Below are 24,133 nucleotides of genomic sequence, written 5' to 3' on the forward strand. Positions count from 1 at the left end.
ATTGTGAAGGTGACTTTAGCTGGTACGTTTTCATCAAAAAGCTTAAAAATGCAGTTTTTCCTGCCGTGCTGTAAATAAATGTACTGAAATCTTGAGTGAAACTTTATCAGCAGCGCCTGCAGTTCCCCACCCCTGTCAGTTAAGTATGTAAAGCTCTAATGCAGGATTTTTTCTTCTCATGTCTGTTGGCTGGATGCTTTGCATGAACTGAAGCAGATTAAGAAGATACCAATGCCTGCAAGTAGAAATGCTGATATCAAACTCAGCCCGCAGGCTACATTCTAAGCTTTATTGACATTTATGACAAACATGCAAAGAGGAGGGGAAGAAAAAAGAGAGAAAGTGAAAAAAGCAGATAAAAGATGAGGGACGGTGCCGATATCCATCCGAAAAAGGGGGGCCTTATAGACTGCGGTTGCCAAGATAAACTTCCCTCAACAAACAGGTTCTCGGGCTGATCTTTATTAGGTTTAGGAGGGGCATGTGAGCATGAAGACAGACGCTGTTGCTGTTCTGAAAGCTTAGAGCAAAGACAGAACCGACCACATGACAATGGGATGACTTCAGCGGAGAAATGCCACTGAGGTCAGACAGAGTGTGAGAGACGTGGAGATAAGATTGCACACATATTTGGGTTATGGCTGATTTATTAGCATGAATTTATTAAAGTATTACTTTTCATTGCTTTGCTCTAGGCGATCCGGCAACTTATGTACTCGTGTTTAGGATTTATTACTTGAATGTGAGGAATACCTTTACAAAATGTAACAGGGAATTATTATTATTATGGTATCATAATAAGGGTATGATATGATTTTTTTTATGAATTATTTACATGGTACAGCAAGGTCAATGTCTTGCAAAAAAGACGTTAAAATTATGCAAGTTAAATAATAATAGTTTAATTCCAAAGGTTATGCATAAAAAAGGGCACATATTGTGAATTTAGTGTTATTGTGAGAGACAATGTGTGGTTGACAGATCTGAGAATCTGAGATATTTTGTGCAGTGATGTCTCTGTGTGGCTTCTCTTACCGCGGTAAGGAGTTGTATTGCCTCTGGGCTTGAGTGAAAGCGTCTCTGTCCTCTCTCTGTTTCTGCATTTGGTTCTCCACAGAAACCGAGTGCCGCCCCGTCGCTGTATAAGAACCAGTGTTGGTCTGAAATATAAAAATGCATCTTCCAGTTACACACAAATATTATACCAACAGTATAAAGCATTTTAAAATAGTGTGTTTGACAGAAAAGTCATTCAGGCAGAGCAAATGACAATCCTTTTATGAAATACAGGCTTTTCTATATATTCGTTAATGATGTGTTTAGTCACTGATTATGTATAGGAAGGTGTTACACTGTGTTTGCACTGACCGAGCTAACAAGTGTACAAAATTTTACAAGTGCAGCATAATTTTACAATTCACGGCCAGGTGGGGGTTTTATAATTGTTGAGGGGCACTTGATCACTACCGATTCTTCCAACAGTGCAAGGTGTGCTAATGAGAAACGTGACTACCACACCCGAACGCAATTAGCCTCGAGTGCACTTGTGCTACAAACTGCTGACATCGCAAAAATGACAAATGCTGCATTAATGCGGCGAGGCGAACGTTTAAACGATTCACAAGATGGGAAAACAGAAGAATTAAACATTACGGCTATGGTTTAACTGCAAACTGGAGAATCAGGCAATTTTATCCATGTCTGATGAAGTCCGAGTAAAATCCCTTCTGAGACACATTTTAATAGCTAAAGGCCTGGTAAATTTCTTCGTTGGCAACATATTAAGCCAAAAATAGAGAAAAGGAAATGCTTTTATTGCGAGCTAGAAGCAATAATAAAGTAATTATTCACAGTGAGATGTTTTAATGAGATTTGGACAAAGGAAGAAACTGCAGCAAGCAAAAATCAGGTGTGTGTGTGTCTTCTGATATGCCACTAGCCACATACACACTATAGATAATATGGTTGTCAATCCTCTTCTGTACACACACACACAATCTCACTTTCAAATTCTGACTGTTACCTAAAAATAAATGAAATCATCAAATACCAGTAGCAAAACACAAAATTACACAGTACTAATTTAATCTCATTTTAATTTAATTGCTGTTCTACCCTACATGTAGAGCCTGATCATTTAAAGTTCATCTGCAATCCTTATAAAAACATGAAAGCATGACATTTTCATGAGATCTCCAGACAGCACATGCCACTTGCTCCCATTAAATCACACAGAAAATAACATTTTTCCCCCTCTTTTTCAGACACAGAACAAATACAACAATACGAAGCCCACCTGAACAAACACAAAAAGTGGCCTGACAGAGAGAGAGACATAATTATGAAAAATTGACCACATCAATTCTGAGCAAGTAAGCATGAAACAGCTGGACGGTGAGGAGAACTTGCCGGTCCCAGACTTCCTAATCATGTGTAATCGTTACGATTGCCGTGCGCTGTGACCCGTAGCCTTTAATATCAAAGACGGGCCGGGCTTGCGGTGCACAGGGGGGTCAAACACACACACACACACGCTCCATGTGCAACAATGTTTACTGCACTATATGCTCAACCACTTCCAGAAACCTGCTCCGACATATGGAGTTAATTTTACAACTGATGCACTTGACTGGGTGAGTGCAGGAAAAAAAAGAGATAAAGAAGGACAGAAAGCAGGAAGGAAAAATAAGAGAGGGACATACTGTTGCTGCAGGGTTTTTTTTTAGTCCGTGGGTTGAAGTGAAGCTCCCCAAAAAGTTATTTTAATAGTCAATTTCTCCTGCAAACCAGTTGGTCTAGTTTTGAGTACCATTAGGCTGGTTTTGTTACGCAGACCTGGCAACCCTGAGCTATAGACATATCATTCCTCTCATCCCTTAGAAACGTCACTTTTCTGCTCGAGTGCTTGTACACTAAAGGAAGGTTTAACTATAGCCAGAGCCGGCGCCAGGTCACCTCCGTCGGAGGGGCATTTAAATTTCTAGGGGGGGCACAAATCACGCAGTCACGATGTCTCTCCGGGGGGTGGGGGATTGGATTAAGGAGGATCGGACGATCTGTGTCTCAATGTCTCAACCGGGGGGGGTGGCGGCACTATCTTATGTGCGCTGTTTTGGCACAGTAACTCGTTTGGGGGGGCACAGCAACTCATCCCGCGAGTGCCCCCCCCTTGGCGCCAGCCATGACTATAGCATTTAAACCCAGAGCCACATAGCAAGGCTCTAGTAATGACTTAGGTGATTTTTGTCCTACTCGCAAGATTCTATGCTATTAATCTGTTCTATCAACACCTCAGAAACCGTCCAAAACATCATACAACAACATAACAACACTCTGATAACTACTTAGCAACAAATTAGAAACCATCTAGAAGGCCCCAAAAACAGTACATCACCCTAACAACATTCAGAGCACCTTATAGGGAAGTCGTGGCCTAATGGTTAGAGAGTCGGTCTCGTAATCCAAAGGTTGCAAGTTCGAGTCTCGGGCCGGCAGGGATTGTAGGTGGGGGGAGTGAATGTCCAGCGCTCTCTCCACCCTCAATACCACAACTGAGGTGCCCTCGAGCAAGGCACCGAACCCCCAACTGCTCCCCGGGTGCTGCAGCATAAATGGCTGCCCACTGCCCTGGGTGTGTGTTCACGGTGTGTGTGTGCACTTTGGATGGGTTAAATGCAGAGCACAAATTCCGAGTATGGGTCACCATACTTGGCCGTATGTCACTTTCTTTCTTTTCTTTCTTATTTATCGCCTAGCAATAGCTTAGCAATCTCCTACCCTAGCAACTGCACAGCGACACAATAAAACACCCTAGTGACCACCTCAGCAACACTCATGCAACCACCAAAAACACCCTAACACCCAGTAAAGTAATGAATTAACAACACTGAGAACACCCTAATACTCACCAAGTAACCACCTGGCAACGTCCTAGCAACCACCTAGGACACACCAACAACAGCAGAGCAATGCAATAAAACTGTAATAATCACCTAGCAACAATCAAAAACACCATAACAACAGCATAGCAAGCACCTCAAAACCCCTAAAACAGCAAGCACTAACACTGAATAACACCCTCATTACTACATAGTAAACCCCTAGCAACCATCTAAAACACCTCAACAACACCGTAACAACATCAATAACAATAACATCCTTATAACCACTTAGAAAACCATCAGAAACCTCCTAGAAGACCCTGGTAACTGCATAGTAACACAAAGAAATCTCACAGAATTAATCTCACAGAACTCCCTAAACATGACCAAGCAACAGTTCAAAAACAAAACAAAACAAGAAATGCATAGTAACATATAAAAAGACCGACAACACCTCAATAACGACCTAGCAACACTTTCATAATCTCCCAGAAGACCCTAGCAACTTCACAATAAAACACTAAAATACCTAGAACACCCTAATAATGACCTAGCAACATCTTAGCAACCAACTCGACCCACGTTAACTGCATTTAACATACTAAAACAGAGTACTTGAGAAACCTCCCAGAAGACCAGGGGCAGCGTTTCTGTATAGCAGTTGCCATACCCTAGCCCAGTCAGGTGTGCCGTGAAAAATTATCCAAACTTCATATCTCTGTTATAATTCATTATTATTATTTTAAATCAGAGGGTTTTAAAAATGTTTAACCAATGATAAGCATTATAAAGAGCTTGTCCGTAAAACTTTGTAACGCCAACTGGATCATCTCTCAGCGAAACCTCGTAACTTCACCCCGCCTCCATTCAGATTGACGTGCCGTGCACAGCCTGGAGGAGACAGATCTCCGCTTTTTCGTAATGAAAGGGTAAATAAATAATTGAGGTTTGAATAGTACAGCGTTTTCTTTACTCAAACACTATGTCTGTAAAGGCTAATGTTTTTGTGTGTTTGAAGAGAGGAGAAGTAGGTTATTTGCCGTCTAGCCAAACACTTTTGTACGTTTTAAATATCCTGTGCATAAGCGCTTAATTTGAGATTTTGGCCAAGAAAAACTAGGCGCCCATATAGCTACAATAAACGCTTTCATCAACTTTTACAGGTTATATAACATTTAATGCGATGCACTTGCTGCCTCATATAACCGTTGCAGTCGTTCTAATGACAGGTAAAACCCTCCATCTCCATCATTCACTGGTCAAAAACCTTGTTAACTCCATTTGAACTTGAATTTCATATAATGTTAAGTGCACACTGATCAGTACAGTCTGATACAATACCAACGCTGATGATGCAGTGTTGTTTAACTATTGATTTTTTTTACTTTTTAGGTGTGTTCAACTTGAAGTGGCGCTGCGCAGAATGATCAGTGTATGCGCAGAGCCGCTTCAAGTCGAATGCACCTTTTATCACCCCTCACCCCCGCCATACCCTATGGTTTTGTGAAATGCTGCCACTGCAGAAGACCCTAGCAACTGTAACAAGGACACCTTAATAATAAAGTGTAACCACCAGTTTAGAAAAAGCTTTTAATATTGAAATATCTGGTTGATAATTCAAAGCTTTTTGCAGCCTCTCAGACCTAAAACAAGCATGAAGCATTAAATGTGTGTTACACCGGGATCCGAGCTCAGCTCAGTATTCAGAACAGAAATAGTCCCCACATCCCCTGTAGGTAATCTCAGTTTTATCATCTAGTTCTAAATCTGGTGAACATGAAGGGATATATAACAGTAGGAAGGCAATCAACATATATTTCACTGGAGGGACACTAATCTCGAGCTGCAGTGGATTTATCTACCCACTGTAGGCTCATTATCGTGTTGTGTACTTCTTTTCGCCTACATGCAGCCATTGTTCCCTGAGCTTACGGTGTGTTCCTGCAGCATTGAGAGATAACCTTGTCCGACCATTGGCTGCAGAGGGTCGACTGTACAAAGACATGAGTTCTCTGATTTCACACTGTGGAAATAACGCCTGGTTTCATAAAGAAAATATGCTGGTTACTCTGAATCCTGAAATCAATGGCATTCTTTCCAGTCACGAAGGCTGCCTGAATGCTTGCCAGCACAGAGGTCCTTGTAAAAGAGGAGAAAAGCACGCAAATACAGGCCTAATGAAAGCATTTGTGCACGAGTGTTATCCAGGCACCGACATAAAACTTCCGTCCCTTGTGTGGCCTCCAATCGTCTTAACAAAAGATTGATTTGTATTGGCTGAGACAGGGCGGCAAGCCTCTGGAAGGAACATGCTCTTTATGACAAACATCTGGAAAAGCCCCTTTGAAAGTCATAGCTAGAAACGCTGGGCGTGATATATACAAGGGAGGCATAACAAGACACGTCTAATTGTCTATTTACCAGTGGAGGTCTGTGACAGGTTCTGGCCACGGGGCGTTTATCAGCGATCTGGGTTGGCAGCTCGTCGTCGCACATAAAAACCTGACGACGGGTTTCTTTCAGTCGTCGGGGGGATTGTGAACGCTGAGAACACACCTTAATCACTGTCCTAATGTGCGCCTCGTGCTGTCAGAACTCACGCTGAGTTTGAAGGATTATCTGGGGTGTACTTACCCATTTTTCTTCATAAAGAAATGAGAGGCGTTTGATGTAAAGTTGGTAGTTTTGCCACATAGCTACATATTTAAAAGACAATCAATCATTGTTTCATGCCACTTTGATTTTCTGTTGCACTTGAGGGACACTTCTGAATGGCGTAACGTATGGTATTTATAATCAAAGCTATAAATAACAACAGGCAGGCTTTGAAATGCTAAAGAAACCTCCAAAACGTGCCAAGTAACTGTAGCTAGATCGTCATACAAATGTTAATTAGCTAATTGCTTTTCATAGCCATAAAAAAAATACTGTGCAAAAGGCAATATTGTACAGTAATGACATTAAATGATAAAAGCATACCATGATACTGTATGGTTATCATATAACCATTGTATAAAAATTAAGAATACCACAGATATACCATGGTAATAGTGAAAGAAATCAAACAAAACAAACACAGTATTATTGGAATAAACGTGATATTCAAACAACAACAACAACAAAATTGTCTATGACAGACATCAAGAAAATGTTGGTATCTTGAGAACTATAATTTCAAATATATTGCTATTGAACATATAGAAACTACATTAAAAAATCCATCACACTTTTGAATACTTCTATATTTATATTAAAATAAAGGTCCATGTCAAAAACCCATTGTATCTCAACATAAAATATAAATAATGTATGCATGTATGCAATGGTAATAAAATAAGTTATCATATCAAAAACGCTATCACAATTCGATGGCACTTTATAGAAACGTTGCATTACTCATCTGATGTTGAACAAGTTTTCGGCTGTGACATCACATCACCCCAAAATATTCTAGATTCTCTCAGAGGAGATATGTTGTGACAGTTTTATAATGTCATTATATCAAGCTTATGGCAGCAGGATCAACAAGACTGTTGTGGCTACAAACGCCTCCCTTGTGTTCTCTTACCCTGCTTAACCCTCATTCTTCGTGGGAAGTCGTGGCCTAATTCTTAGGGGAAGTCGGACTTGTAATCTAAAGGTTGCGGGTTCTAGTCTCGGGCCGGCAGGGATTGTAAGTGGTAGCAAGGCACCGAACCCCCAACTGCTCCCCGGGCGCCGCAGCATAAATGGCTGCCCACTGCTCCGGTGTGTTCACTGCTGTGTGTGTGCACGTTGGATTGGTTAAATGCAGAGCACAAATTCCGAGTATGGGTCACCATACTTGGCAGTATGTCACTTCACTTCAATTCTCTCAACCTGCTGCTATGATTGACGGCTGTATATTTCTACGAGTCAACAGGACCACAGCGCTCGTGGGCCCTCTCAGACCCCAAATCAACGTCAAGCCTGTTTGTATTCACTTTGATGGAGTGTGTGTGATTCTAATGCAATCCAGGGATAAAGCACCTGGACCACCTGATTCTTTGGGATGTGAAAACTTATCGTTACACTGTTTTTAGCAGAACCATAACCATTGTAGACATTAGGATTTTAATGCTTTGTTAAATCCTTAGCACACACCTCTCCACTATTGTTTTACACAAGCTTTTAGTGCTGTAATAACCATTTATTGGTTGTGTCGGCCCAACATGTCATACAATACACAAAACCTCAGCCGGAGCAATTTTAGCATGATTTTTCCCATTCTAGAGGGAGTTTTGCAACACAAAAAAACTAACACCAGTATGTGCCTGTATTTCAACATCCCCTTGACACAACTTGGGTACAGCAACAGTACCATCAAAAAAAGTCATGCTTGACATAAACCGCAGTCTTCTGGAAATTCGCCCTCCTTATAATACCCTGAAAGACTCAAAGGCATTCCCTGGGTGCCACCTAACATGTTTTGTTATTTGAAACCAGTCCTGTTCAAACTGAGAAGCAGACCCGTCAGCCGTTAATACAGTAGACTTGACACTCGAGGGAGGAAGCGTACTCTATTACGGGAAATGTCTCTAGTCTTTAAACAATGTAAACTATCACAAGCAATTAGGTGGCTTCTAGCTTGACTCCTCTGGTTCGGCGCTGTGCAAACAACAGGGCTTTTACTTCCTGTACTAGAAGCCCAGACAATGTGACACCATCAGGTACCAAGAGAGGTTTTGATTCATTCATACTGCAAACAGACTAGCTAAGGGTATGTCAAATAAAACCTAGTGCATGTCTCTAAAGTCCAAGTATAAAAGCCGTTGCTTAGGAGACTGTGTGTACTTGAGATTTACCTGCTCTCATAACTTGGTAAAAATGTCATTAAGCATATTTATTTTTTAAATATCTTTCATAGGCTGTGAATAAGTCGGATCTGTCTGTGTATGGGTTTTATATTTCTAGAGACTTGGTGCTGGGCACTTTTGACTTGAGCCAGTAAACAACCACCTAGCAAACCCCCCCAGCACACATTCAAAATCACTCATAACACACCTTCAACATTATCCAGAACACCCTAGCAACCACTCAGAATACGCTACAAACCACCCAAAAAAACCCTAGCAATAATCTCTAAAAAACTCACTGCATCTCTACAATCACCAAGAATACTCAAGCAACCTACCTAGCAACCACTTAGAATACACTTGCACCCACTAATAAAACCATTGCAACAACCTATTAAACACCCACTACTCCCTTGCAATCACCCAGAATACCCTAGCAACACCCTAGCAGCCACCTAGCAAACACTAAATAAAATTTGGCATCACAGCATTCACCAAGAACACCCTCGCAACCATGTAACAATATTCTAGCGCAGGGGTTTTCAACCTTTTAGGACATGCGCCCCCCCCCAAGTTTGTCTAATTTCACTCGCGCCCCCCTCAGATTGCCCCCTAGCGGATGAATTAATTGATGCTCGTGCCCCCCTTGACAGGTGCTGGCGCCCCCCTGGGATGGGGGGGCGCCATCCCAGGGGATGATCATGTGACTTATGTATGTCAGGTTACCTAGAAAAACTGTTTCCATTGCAGTTTTGCAATATATTCCTTTTTCAAATTGCCTGAAAATCCACCTCATGTGAGTGTAAACTTTTTTTTTTTACATTTTTTCAACATATGGAAGTTGTTGCGAAATTGATGCGTTTCCATTAGCCGTATTTTCAATTTGCGCAATTTGAAGGGTATTGGAAATTCAACTAGTATCACTCACATTTCAGAAAAAAGTTCTAGATTTTTGCAGTTCCATTTGGTGCCACTAGTGGTACATAAATTATGTACTTCACCTTATAAGCGATTGCATTTTCATTATGCATCCATCATTAATCTTTCTGTATAAGATGCAGATTATTATTTTTTTCTCTCTGCACTGATCTGAGTGAAACAGAACATTAATGAATTAATTGAGTTTAACACAGCTCTACAGAGATTAGAATATTCAAGACCTGAGAGGAAAATGGAGGCCAAATATGTGTCAGAGAAGACAGGGTCAGAAAGCTGACCTCTAATTTAGGAAATGGTTCTATTCCGAGGTAATTAGGCTGTCATCTTTTAAAATCCCTCTCCATACCCTTAACAGGAAGTCATAGGACAGGCCGCCATGTCTGGCTCAGGCCATTACAGATTAAAGATACACAGCTATTTGAACTTTGACCCTTTACAACTTCTTTCCCAGCCTCTTGAGCAGTGTATATTATTTTAACTTGCTGATAAAGATAAAATAACGGCTAGCCTCTAACCTCGGTTAATAAAATGAAGCACTGACTTTCAAGGACACAATGTTAAAACACATTCACCTCTGTGCAGACCTAACAAATACAAGCAAGTTTGGGGGCAAATAAACTGAGTTAAATTTGTGATATGCAAGCTTACAACAAATGCACTTTTTCTTCTCCCACCTCACAGAACAAACACCATTCATGCGTTATCTGAGATCCTTGACAATATCTCATTATAATACGTCACCCTTTGCCCTGAACACCAAACACCAGGCTGACTTAAAAGCTGTGACTCATTTGGAAGAGTTTGCATTTGTCGGCCACATACGTCATTGAAACTGGCTCATTTCAGAAAAGTAACCATTACATTCCAAAGAAAGAAATGACAGTACATTTATGTTTTATAATGGTTACTTTCTGAGATGAGACACCTTCGATGATGTATGCAGCCGACAAATGCAGCCTCCGGAGGGTGCAGTCTACGTAATGAGATGAGAGAGCTAAAGTGTTACTTTTGCAGAGGTGCATGCTGGGAAGCTTTAAGGGTCAGGTTATGAGTGCACGTGCTAAGCTGAGGTTTATCCAGTAGTCTTGCACACTCACCCTCTGTTGTTGTTGAAAGCTGTAGGATCGACGGCGGTCATCAGGTTCCTCCTCCTGCTTGGCCTGCTGGAACTCATGTCGTAGAAGCTGTATCCGGTCATGGTTGCTGGGTGCCAGTCGGCTGCTATAGAGGAGAGAGGAAAAAAATAATCATATATCCTCATTTATGACATGATCAACATGAGAAGAACAAAGACCAGATGGTACACTACAGATGATAGCACTTGAATAAGGTACAGTACAGCTTGACTCCTTTATAAGAATACAGCTTGTTTCCCGAATCAATAGCACAAGCACCATTTGAGCCCATGTGCCCCTATCCATTTTGCTAAATTACACGTACGGACACAGTCCATTACTTTTTCCACATTTGGCTTGCGCTCGCCGGCATCTTAAGAACATGAAACGGACCAAACGTTTCCGCAAAAGACTCCCCAGTGAACCATGGCCAATGATAAATGTCCCTTCTACGACAGTCAAAGGCCCACATCTCAGCCCCGCGCCCCTTTAGAGAACTTAAAAAGACTCATTTGCATTCCTTTCATTAAGAGCTGAGGAAAGTGACCGTCAATAGGAATCAATATGCCTCATCCCGCTAATCAAGCCCCGCTTTTTATCTACTCCACCACACGGCTGCTGGTGACAAACCCCTCATTATGATACAACATCCTGTCTTATAATACAGCTAATTTATACAGAGAGCGAGCGAGGAGAACTGAGGAAGGAAATCTGCAAAAAAGGGGTGAAAAAAACTAATTGAGAACACAAAGAGGTAAAACAAAGCTTGCAAAAATATGGAACACCAAGAAAAAAAGAACAGCACACGGATCGGCAATTCAGCATACGGATTAATTATGGAGATGTCATCTCTGTGGGGAGCTGATACAGGTGGCTAAGCCTCTATTGATGCTGATAGCTTACTTAAGATGATATGTCTGGTCTAAATGTGCTCATAATTGTAGATCGCAAGCAGGAACAGCCCACTGACTGAAATGGCCACTCCGACACATTGCCAATCACCCTTCATTAAAATTGCTGCTAAATGGCCTGCCATAAAAACCAAATGGAGCCGAATGAGAATCGTATGAGTGGTGATGACTGAACATCCTTGTTCTGTTGTTCCATGCAGCCATTAGAATCAATTGTATTAGCTTTACTTCATTTAACGTCCCATTGCTATATTCATATGTGATGGTGGTGGAAGAGCTCGAAGACCATCAAATGCATTTGCAAGGCGGAGAAAATGGAAGTGTAAATTAAACGAATCATTGAGCCGTATGCAGTGCGCATTTGGTGTTGCAAATACAGGCAGGTAATCTACTCGCTTTTTCAAATCTTATATGTGCCCATTAAAATAGTGTACTCACCATTACCAAGTAGAATGCATTTCAAATGAGATGCTAAAAAGTGAGATGCTATCAATATGAGAGTTTTGGGCTAAAAGTGAGACTTTTTTTTTTTTAAATGCCATTTGATACCTTATCATAAAATGTGCAAAGTGTATCATCTTCATCCACTGACATTTACTGACATTTTAGCAAAAGTAGAAAGAAACGTCAAGCGGATGAAGGATGAATGAAGCTAAGGACGATAAATTTGGAGGAAACTGCATGCGAAACATGAAGTGTGTGTGAAGAGATTGCAGTAATCATAGACATTTGCCATAGACAAAGTTTTTAGACTTTTGATGACCACTCTCAGCTGCAACTTCCACACAAAGCAGTCAAAGCCTGAGAAAAATAAACAAATCACTCGGCCATTACCGCACATCTGTGAGGGGAAATTAATTTGGCCATTAGCTCCTGTAAACGTGTGATTACACATTAGCATCGGGTGGCAATGTGCCTGGTCTCTATGCTCGCGGCAAGAGAAACGCTAACAAGCTTTGAGCAGTACAGAGGAAACTGGCAAACAAAGCTTTGGTAGAAAGAACAATAGACCGTATATCTGCAGATAAATACGCTCCAGTCTTATTCATGACACTGTTTTTCATTAGGCAACCTAATTCTGATGTAAACTATCTGCAGTAGCATGTAACAGGCATGGCTAACATCAAAGATTTAGCTGTATGATTGGATTATAGCTTGTTTATCAGGAGACAGTGGACTCCAGGCTTGACATTAAACCATCATTCTACACTCCTATTAAAGCCTGTGTTGTATCTATTCCTTTCTTCATGCATTAGGAGATGAACAGGGATGGTTCCATTACCTTAATCCTTCTGCCTAGGAACAGCCTTCCTCTGAATCCTCTGACTCCAAAACAAACAGCAGAGATTTGGTAATAAATGCCTAAGCGAGACCTTGGAAAGGTTAAAGCGACCATAAGCTGAGTCACTCAGTTCGGTAACAAGCTGAGGCTTGTGATCAACCCATTAAACAAACCAAATGACCAACCTCCAATAATGTTCCATTGTGGTTAAAAAGGTTAATTTAGAAAATGAAAAGTGAACTTTTACAACCACAGATGTAGACAAGACCACTATGAGTCAAACAGAAATCAGGAAATTACAAGATTGGCAAACAATTCCAACATGGAATTGTTGTAGAGGAACTAGAACCATAAGCTGAATCAGATCAAGTCGCTATATTCATGAAATAAGGTTTGTGGCAGTCGTGGCCTAGTGGATAGAGAGTTGGACTTGTAACCCGAAGGTTGTGGGTTCGAGTCTCAGGTCCGGCAGAGATTGTAGGTGGAGCGAATAACCAACTCTCTCCACCTTCAATACCACGACTGAGGTAAAACCCTTGAGCAAGGCACCAAACCCCCAACTGCTCCCCGGGCGCCGCAGCAATGGCTGCCCACTGCTCCGGGTGTGTGTTCACTACTGTGTGTGCACTTGGATGGGTTAAATGCAGGCACTATTTCTGATTATGGTCACCATACTTGGCCACACACCACTTCCCTTTCCCTTCAAATTACATAATGCTATTAGATGAATTAGAGAAAGCAGCAGTTCAATTACAATTGGTGTTTTTGGACAATCTGGTATGAAATTCTTGCAAAAGCTGAAACTGAAAAATTAGCAGTTGGAATCATAAAGCACCAATGTGCGTTAAGTGCTGGCGGCCGCCCATCTCGTTTACTCTCCCTATTCAATCCTCCCTTACAAAAGAAGACAAATCTTTCTATCTGTTCGGTGGAGTCCATGAACACTCCAACACCACCGCACATTATTAGTCTCAGCGCATGCTTGACATCAGGTGTCGTGTGGGTTATAAATACCTCCAGGCATGCATCAACGTCAGCCACGGGGCCCGGCTAAACAAGACCTCACAAAGACTGGCAGCAATTTGCATCAATAAAGCGGCGACAATTATAACAAATGCACCCGTAAGCCAAACAATGGAGGTGGATGAGGAGGCGGTAGAGTATGAGGGGAGGATGATGAGGGATCGCTTTCCCCAGCCTCTTGTTTATGCAGCAGATTAAAGGTCAGGCGGTATGCAACTTGAAGCCAGCTTAAAGGACTGGCCCATGTTGTTTGAGAGATAGCACACAGTCAAGCCTCTCCTCCTGGAGATGTCTTCATGTTTATTTTAGCCTCTCCTCCCTAAAGAGAGATTCAAGGGGGAAATAGTCTGACAGTAAAGCAATTAAAGGCAGAGGAAGATAAAATATCCATATGCCACAGCATTTAACAAGCCAGCAGTTTCATTCTCCCAATACAATGAGACTCATTCAATATCTGTCTGTATGTTCTCTGACTGAAAGGTCAGTTTGCGATTGTCCGCACCCCGTTTGCTCGGCCTTTCCCCCTCCTTTTCTTGTTCGTTGTATTCATTTCTTGTCTACGCACACCCTTTTCCTGTTCACGATTCTCTTTCAATATGCTGAATAACACCTTTTGCCTGTTTACTTTACGGCCCCAGAAAGCAATTTCTCTGAAGACAGAAGGTTATTGTTGCAGATTAAAGTCTCTAAATCGAGTGTGATGCATGGGTAGCACTGACATCAGAGGCATCTGACTAAACAGGGCTCCTCACCTGTTCTTGCTCAGAGAAAACTCGACGTGGCAGTACCGAGATTATGCCTAGTTAAAACCATAAAGGAAGGCGGGAAGAAAAGAAACCAAAGAGGCAGAACCCCACTGGGAGACATCAAGTGAAGTGATCCAAGTTATTACCATGTGCTTTATGGATACAGTACTCGCAGATTGGCAGAGTGATCTGGTCTAGAAGTAGAATGCTATGGGAATGGAAGAGATGAATGAATCTAATATTAAGTCTGATGTTGTAAATCTTTCGCTTATAAACTCTGCCGAGAAGCACCTGGTACGCTGACGTATGTCTGTGCTGGTTTCTTTGTATGTGTCTTATCTTTGGGTTGGTCATGATGCACTGGAAAATCCAATAAAAATAAATCACTCTCATAATATTTCAATCCTGTATGACATTCATTCTTCTGTGAGCATATGTTTTTAAAATAAAATAAAAGTCAATGGGGTCTATTGTTGTCGAGACCAACGTAGGGTGAATAAACGATGACAGATTTTTTACTTACTTTCGTCATGGTTTGTACATGTTTTTAGCTGGTCAGTAGGTGGTCCAAGCTAGTCTAGATAGGGCAGATGGACTACCAGCTGGTTAGTCTTGGTGAATCTAAACCACCTTGAACCATCAATTAACAGTTACCATGTTTCAAAAAACTGCCTGTCACCACTTTTCCCCATCAAGGATCTCTCTGGTCTTGTCCCCAATGTGAACTTGACGTAAACTTGTGGTCTTGAGATGGCTGATGGCAAATCTGCAAGAATGTAACATCCCGTTTGAAATTTTAGGTTGGATAACAGTTCCTAAGGCCTTAAAGCAGCATTTGGGACAGGGTCTACATCTCAGCGTCTGGATTTAGAGATGCTGCAGCCATTCTACTCTTATCAAAGAGTGATAAATTCAACTTTACATATTTTCAACAAAACAGAGTGAGAGAGAGGAATACGCATTGGTGATTCAGAGTCTCTGCCGAATACCCAATTCCTTTTATCAGATTGATATTCTGTCAGACTATCTGGTTTCTTTGCATGTCCTCCAAATCTTCATAGGAGATATGAGAGATGAAAATAAGGGTTTGCTGGTGCCCTCAGTCATATTGCATCAACTCAAAGCTTAAGTCATAATAATTCTATAGCCTGCGGACTCAATTCCCTTCAAAGACTGTCATATCTATCAGCTCCCTTCATAGATCTGTGCAGACGGCATGGACAGATTAAATCAGAATTACTGCTGGTCATTTTCAGGGATAAAACGAAAGTTAGCTTTTTATCGTTCATCTATACAGGAAATCAATGCACATCACGCAATCTGCAAAAAAACACAACAGAGCCCAGTGGGACTCAACAACAGACTGTGAACGCAACTTTCTTTGGTCCGCTGAGTTTGAAGCGGTTTTATTCTTCACACATTTGTGTTAATTCAATCTCTCTTCAACATTTTTCTGAGTTTTCCTTTCTTCATCATTGCCTGCTTTCCTTTGTCTCATTTATCTCTTTTATGTTCCCACAGCTCTTCCTTTTCCTCTTGATCGCTTATCCTTTATAGCTGCTGCTTTCTTTCGTTTTATTGCACTGTGAGGCCTGGCAGTGAATCAAAGTTTGACCGGTTCACGTTCTCATACCGAATGAGTGACAGGTGCAGTTTGACAAAGGGGGTGATAATGCTGCAGGCTTAGGGGTCTCTGACATCACCCACGTTCCCCTGACTGATGTATGGCTGTGCCCCTGACAACCCCATGTCCTCTGCCAAGTGCCCCTCTCCCAGAGGGGTGCCGTTACCTAATAAGCAGCCCTGCTGTGGATGAGAGGCGTGCTTTTGTTCCTGTTTCCCCCGTTCCTGTTTCTCTCTGTAGCCTCCAGTGCTCCTTTCAGAGATACAAACAGCGTGACAAAGAAGCGGGCTGGCCCAATTAGAGAGGCTGGAGATTCGTGTATGTATGGCATAGGGGCCCTTAGGTGCGCGGCGGGGGTCCTGATCAGTGCGCTTGGACCCCCATTGGGAAGTCTGAGGTGGAGCTCCGGTTACTTCCCGTTTGTGAGCACCTGCACACACACCTTCCCTGAGTAGATGTGGAGGGCTTCTGTGAGGAATAAAGAGGAGATGATAAAAGCACGATGAGGCGGCAAAGAAATCTTCCATTTCTAAAATTCGCACAGACACTTTCTCAACCAAACCTTCTTCACATATACAACCAAGGATGTTCAAAACTGCCACGACTGTGAGACACTGACATAGACTACGCATTTGGTTTCGCTGTTCTCGCCGACATGCCCTCTCAGTCTTTTTTCAGTTTGAGGGTGAGACTAAATCTTGCACCTGTTCCTCAGTGTGAGAAAGTTCTTTAGTCTGGCTAACATTCAAACGCAAATCACACAGACAAGCAGACAATGGAAACTGCTGAGAGTAAAACTTCACCGGGTCTCGTGTCTTAACACTTATTTTGCATAGTAACACTTAACCTGCTGCTGAATTATTTAATACTTCAACTTGAAAAACAACAATCCGTTGTGCATGATTGCTACAGTTGGTGTTTGTTTACTGGTCCAAGCCAAAGGTGCTCACCCTCAAATCTATATAGCTTCATTCCCTGCTGCAATGCAAGTCTATGGGTGTGAAAACCAGACGTGAAAATCACAACTAGAATATCACAATAGAGAAGCGAAAGCACTCCATTCCTTAACAATCCACGTGATTTGATGTGTCAAGTCTGTAGTACAAATAGGATGAGTTACATTCAAAGTTAATTAAACATGGAGTTAGGAGTTTGTTCAAACTATGAGCAAAACAAATACATTTTCTCAGGTTGCACTTGATTCTTTTGGTTGCATGTCATTAGTGGTGACCAGCACAACAAAGAAAGAATGAATTCCTCAAAACAACCTCCCTTTTCATTTTTTTTTTTTAACATTCACTAGAAACTTATAAAGGCATCAACATCTGAAACAAACATAATGTTCCACACAAATGTGAAAAAAAGGCCAGACTGAAGGAAAAAATTAAAATGAGTGATAAAAAAAAGGAACATGGCAACAGGAAAATGCAGATTCCAACATAATGCATTCCCATCCGCCTAAACTGGCAGTCCAACTAGTGCTATAAAGCCTTGGTCTCCACACCAGAACAGCTGTCAGTAATTAGTAGTGATGATTACAAAAGCTCTCTCATTGGTATCAATGGCAGATCATGCCCTGGCCGATTTATTTGCGATTACTTCCTGTAATAGCTATTGGCCACACCCACCAGGTCTTGCCAACACTGAACCAACAAAACATGTAATATTAGTATTTCCTAATTTGCTATGCTGTCTCACGAGGAACACTCTAAAACTTGACAGTCGGCCAAAATATTGGAGAAGCACCACTTTAATCTGAAGATGTTCCGGTAAACAGAGGTATTTGTCTACAGCAACACCAGACCTTTATCAATTATTAAATCCAATCCATCATACTTCTGCGGGGGCTCGGCAATCTTACACATTTATGGTCAGTAAAACAACAAAAAAACAAGCTCCCTTATAGACAATAATGTATAATGACTTCAATCCATAAAACATTAGGCTCTATATGAAATACAAAGAAAACAATTTTTATGAGAAATGCATAACTAGATTTTTCAAATTGTCTGAAGAAGTTCAATTGTATATCTTTAATTCATTTTTTTACTTTATTTAGGAATCCATCGCTTGCTGTCTTTTTTCAAACACGCTAAGGAGAAACCCCAAACCTGAACCAAGAAAAAAAAAAAAAAGTGATGTTGATCTGGTTAAAACTCAAAAGTTTGCGTCTTATAATGTAGTTCTGGGAAGTGAGCATTAGGGCAAAGGTTTGACTGGCAGCTGCAGACTCCATAAAAAGAAAGATGAACTTTGAAGTTAAGGCCGTTAATCCAGTATCATTGATTGGTTGGTGCTTCGAATCTGAGAGAGCGGCAGAGAGCTTGCCTAGGCTGTTCAATGTATTACACGTGTCTAAGACCTCACAACCCTTCAGTCTGCCTTCACCGAGGTCTCAATATGCCACTCCAGTTCATTAATCTCAGTCACTGCTGCAGGTGGGGAGGGACACTACTAATGATACAGACACCGTTAATGACTGCATATTTCAACTGCCTTTGAAGGACATATCTCACAAAGAATTTAAAACGCCAGCCGTTATTGTAATTAGATGGTTAATTAACAACTATATTTCAATGTGAGGAATGTGGGTGGTTTTTCTTTTAATTCAGAAAGATCTTGGTGGTTTCAGTTCTCCTGAATGACAAGTGGATAAGTACAGCAAATCTTGATGGAGACAGACTGTATAGATAAACTCTGTGACCAGTCTATTTAGACTCCCAAGTGGATCTAATCAGGAGCCGATTCATAGCATTTCTAACAGGAACAAAATGAGCACCTTAGGAGGAGAATGTAATGCATTATTCTTTGAAAGCCACCATGGTGGGGTAGAAACCAACAATAAGAGAGGACTGCAGATTCTGCACCTCCTCAAATATAAACGTTACAAGAAAAGAGTGAAAGAGTAAATGGACATGGCATCATCATTTTGAGAGCCATGTGACCATCCCAATACCCAATACAGCAGCTCAGCTTCTTCTCACAACTGCAACCGATGACAACAGCAGCAAGACTCCAGTTTCTAGAAGAGGCGACATGGTCACTTAAACCACTGCAGACTCCAGCTGTTCCTCTCCGGCTCATCTAAATCCCATTGGCCACTAACTGAGGAGTCACATTTGGATAGACTCTCTAGCAAACCAAGCTTTTCTTCTTGGGAAACTTATCCGGACCACATCACAGGTAAAAGAAGAGAAAAACAGAAAACACCAGCCTACATGAACAAAGAGAGTGATTGTTCTAGTGCATGAACTAATTTATGTCCTTTTTTCCATAAATACAAGCACGCAACACCCATTTCAAAGTGGTAGTATTTCACTGGTGTTGAAAACTCGAATGACCTTTTCTCTTTAGATTTACACCCATCTGACATCAGTTGAGCAGCGGCGGGTGCAGATGGGAGGTCATATTTCATCCCGGCCGACATGCACCATAATCGCACGCAGTTGGCAATTAGGTTGCACTTTATGCAAATGGGCCGACTAGAAAATCAGCATGTGAATGGGCACTAGCCATCCGCTAGTGCTAGCTTATTACACACACCGTTGACCTCACTCTCAAAAGCCCCTCTCCAGATGAGCTAACAGACGCCAGGGCACCAACCCATCTTGGTGAGGTGGAGATCGGGTTTCAGAGGTGGGCAACCCGGGGCCCTCACCGACATCGCGCAGCGGCGTATTATTTGACATCTGTTGTACGAGTTAGCTGTGCGATTGTACGGACGTTCTAAGCGGCCATGCATTATTATAATTTCTGTCTTGTTTTCTCATGATCTCGACATAACGAAAGTTGTTTTGTCGTTATCACGACTTAATTTTCTCTGTGTATTCGGCATGAGAAAATACTATAGAAGCAGCATCATCGCAGCATCATGGATGATCGTATTCGCTTTTACTTTGATCAGGGACTGAATCAAACTGAAATAGCTCTGTGTCTGTCAGTGATTGACGACTTACACATAAGTGTTCGACACTTGAGAAGGAGGCTGTCGGGTCTGCAAATTTATCGAAGACAATATAGCGACCCTGATTTTCTCACGATATAGCTACAATTATGTTGTGAGAAAACGGTTTTTACGTTGAGATCAACAACTTTCGTTATGTCGAGATCACAAGAAAATTAAGTCGTGATAACGACAAAACAAATTTCGTTATGTCGTGATCACGAGAAAACAAGACAGAAAAATTATAATAATGCATGGCCGCTTAGAACTTCCGTACGATTGGATCTGTGAAAGGGATTATCTGGCCAATCTATTGTCAGTCATTCCTGAAGCATGATTCCTGGCGGATTATGTTTGATGGATTCTTCAGAATATGCAGGACAGATTAAATACACAAAAAGTTCATGCATTAGGTTAAAAAAAAAAAAAACACAGAAGGAATCAGAGCTAATGCTAACACATTTGAAATGTCAATGGTTGTATATACCAGCATGTGCTAGTAAATAATTTTTTCCATCCCGTTTTCTCATCTTTTGCTATTCGTTTTTCCACAAGTGCCTTGTCCTCATTAATAAAAGAAGAAAAAAGCATGCCAAGCTGGAACCATCAACTCAGTACTACTTTATGCCATAACAATACTGATGTAAGGAGCATTAAGAAGAATTAAAGAGCTTGTTTTTTTGTTTTTTCATCCGGTCTTAAACGCAGAATCTTTACAAGAAATGTATGTATGTTTATTTATTTATTTGTACCAAAACAAATATAAATATAGAAAATATGCATACATATGCCTTGGATAATTAAATTATTGTAATCAGAGCTGTTGATAAAATAAAATGAAATTAAATAAAATAGGTAACTTCAGTCAGTAAAATGGACAAAATTAAATGAATATGGCATGACTAATTGTCAAATTAGTCAATATAATATAAATATATTAAATATTTTTTTTAAATGTCAACCAAAACAAATGTAAAGATAGAAAATATACAAATATGTACCATTAGGATAAATGATTTATTATAATCAGAAAATCAAAACTGACGATAAGAATGAATTAAAAATTAAATGTCAGTAAAATGGACAGAATCAAATGAAAGACAATAACAAAAAAATAAAATAATAATCAAATAAATTAATTAAAAAAAGAGTGCACTGGACCTTAGAAAAGTATGTGAATGTATTTTGTTTCTGTGTGTGTCCGACCCAGTTATCCACAATATTGAATGAGAGCCCTGAGCCCCTTATGGGACCCCTCACAAGGGGTCATGGGTCATGACCTTTAGTAATGGCCATGCTACTGATGAACGAAAAAAGCTCTGACACGGGCCATCATTTCAATTAAGTTTTCAATGTTGTGTAATAATCAATGCAAGGTCAGTAGGTTGGCATATGCAGACAGATGGCACGTAAAACAGACAGAGCCTTCTTTTCTCAAAGCTAAACAAAATCAATTCATCTTCACAATCTTTCTTTTTATGGACTTCCAATCCACATTCCTAAATCCAGTTGCTGCTTTCCCAAGCATAGTCGCTCAGCAACAGGAAGCGATTGTGTTTTGAATGGTCACTTCATGGGCGTTTGGCATCTGACGGCATATATGAAGTACCCAATAACTGACAGGTGGGATGGAGAAAGATGGATGATTGAAGCGAAGAGAGCGGACAGAGAGAAAATGAGAGACTTAGACATCATATTGACGACCAATCCGCTGGGCTATACATATGTTAATGAGCTCACCCTAAATGACCCCGGTATTCGAATCACAATTAACTGCTGACTGTGGCATAGTGCAAGTCCTGTCATTGTAATGATCTATGGTTGTAAGAGGCTCTCATGTCTTAATGAAGACACATTATAGGTTCAAACTAAGAGGTCTTTTGAGAACACAACCAAAAGGCCATCACAGTTCTGCACGTGCACATCCAGAAGACACTATCAGCCATCAATCAAACAGGATGCGAGACAAAGGGATGGATAAATGTAGCCACAACTGCACTATATAAAAAAACCTGTCATTGAAGATTATTTAGTATGAAATGTTGATTCAAAACACAACAAAAAGAAAAGATAGAGCAGTGGGGGGCTAAGAGATTACTGGGATGAATACTAAATTATGTATTATGATGGGTATGTGTTTATTAGTCTTTAAACTGATTAGAAGTCATTATAATCAGTGATGCGGTCTACATTCTCCACAGTCTCATCCTAACTCGTCACATATTGAAGCTTGGTCAGGACTGTTTTGGCATCGCTTTTTGACGCACAAGGTACCCCTTTAGCGTCACTTTTCGACGTGAAAGGTCCACCGTAAGGGGGAAACCTTTAGCGTCAATAAGTCGACGCGATACTGGGAATTTTATGTCATAATTAAATGATAAATTGGGTAATAACATTGCCATTATTGCATATATGTAGGGGTGTGATTTTTAAAAGTAAACATAAATAAAACAGTTTTGACTATTACATTATTTACACATTTATGAGCACATAACCCCAACCCCTGCCCCTAAACCTATCATCTGTCAATAAAACACAAGATATAGCAGGCAGATACAACTACCGACATAATTTATTTAAAAAGTATAAATATTCCAAGTCTTCTGAGAAAAAACGATTGATTTGTGAGAGGAACAGACGTGATCGCAGTCTCCGTCCACCATAAAGACTTCCTGTGTGCTGCTGCAGTTTGTGAGCAAATTCAAAAAAGAAGCCTTACGTCAGCTTTGGTTGTGAAATGCCATTGGCTCTTGTGTGTCTCGTGATCGATTGCGTCATGCTGTTGTGAAATGCCATTGGCTCTTGTGTGTCTCGTGACCAATTGGGTCATGCTACAGGATGGGACTATCTTTTTGAATGAGATGTGAGCGCGTTAACGGAGCTGGATCATTTTCAGCAATTAAAACCTTGTGTTTTACTCTCTTCTTTGCATAAAGACTTCGTATGGCTTCAGAAGACTTGGAATGCAACACGACTTGTTTGTAATGTTTTTATACTGCTTGTTTATGGTCAGTTTTTTGCATAAATACCTGTGACTGCACTTATATTTGCCTGTGTGTGTTTTATATTGTTCAGAGGTGGGTAGGTTTTTATTATTAATAGAAAATTATTTCTATTTTTACAAATGCATGCAAACCATTAAATTAAGACAAACAACTGAAAACAATGGCGGACCCTTCACGTCGAAAAGTGACGCCAAAACGGTCCTGACCAAAGCTTCAATATGTGACGAGTTGGGAGTGAGACTGAGTTGCTACACTGGATGCTGCGTGGCTCGACAAATCCCCGACAGAAAACTGCTGCCGCGTTCTATTTATGATGTGCTGACATACATTTCAAATGATTTTCAACGGTCGCTTTATCGCATCCAGTGTAGGCAGACTTCAGCTGTTGCGGCGCGTCCTGTGTAGACATGGTGTTACTCACCTATCGAGAAGCAACCTCAGCATCCGATCGCAGGCCTTCCATTCCTTGAGTTCTCTCCAGCGCTGGAAAGCTGATCCAATATTTACACGGGTCCTACTTCTAGCCTTATCATTCCACAGATGTTTTCCTGATTAGTTTTTTTATCCGCCATCTCTATCTTTCTGTCGCTCGCTCGGCTGTTCACTGAATGCTCTCTCCTCCACATCATGAGTAGACACGCCCCTTACTGCTGATTGGCTACAAGTTTGTTTTGGTACTCGGCCCCGACTCTAAAATAATAATATGCGACACTACAAACATTTAATAGTTAGTTCATTCATTCATTTTACTCTAAAATGCCATACTACTCTATCTATCTATCTAGTATATTGGTATGCAATGTGTACTCCACTCAACATTACAACCTTTAATATGCATGGAACCTTCTTT

At 40.9% G+C, this 24,133-nt stretch overlaps 1 protein-coding gene across 3 annotated transcripts in view; it reads right to left on the reverse strand.

Moving 5' to 3' along the window:
* LOC306863618 (partitioning defective 3 homolog) overlaps positions 1-24,133 on the reverse strand; it is a 463,239-nt gene that overhangs the window by 7,895 nt on the left and 431,211 nt on the right. For all 3 annotated transcript variants that reach the window (XM_079407066.1, XM_079407065.1, XM_079407067.1), the window contains 2 exons: positions 10,732-10,855; positions 1,036-1,160 (listed from right to left, as the gene is read on the reverse strand). In XM_079407066.1, the coding sequence (XP_079263192.1) occupies positions 1,036-1,160; positions 10,732-10,855 (249 nt within the window). The remainder of the gene's footprint in view (positions 1-1,035; positions 1,161-10,731; positions 10,856-24,133) is intronic.

The sequence above is a fragment of the Barbus barbus genome (assembly GCF_936440315.1).
Source record: "Barbus barbus genome assembly, chromosome: 44".
In the NCBI taxonomy this organism is placed as follows: domain Eukaryota; kingdom Metazoa; phylum Chordata; class Actinopteri; order Cypriniformes; family Cyprinidae; genus Barbus; species Barbus barbus.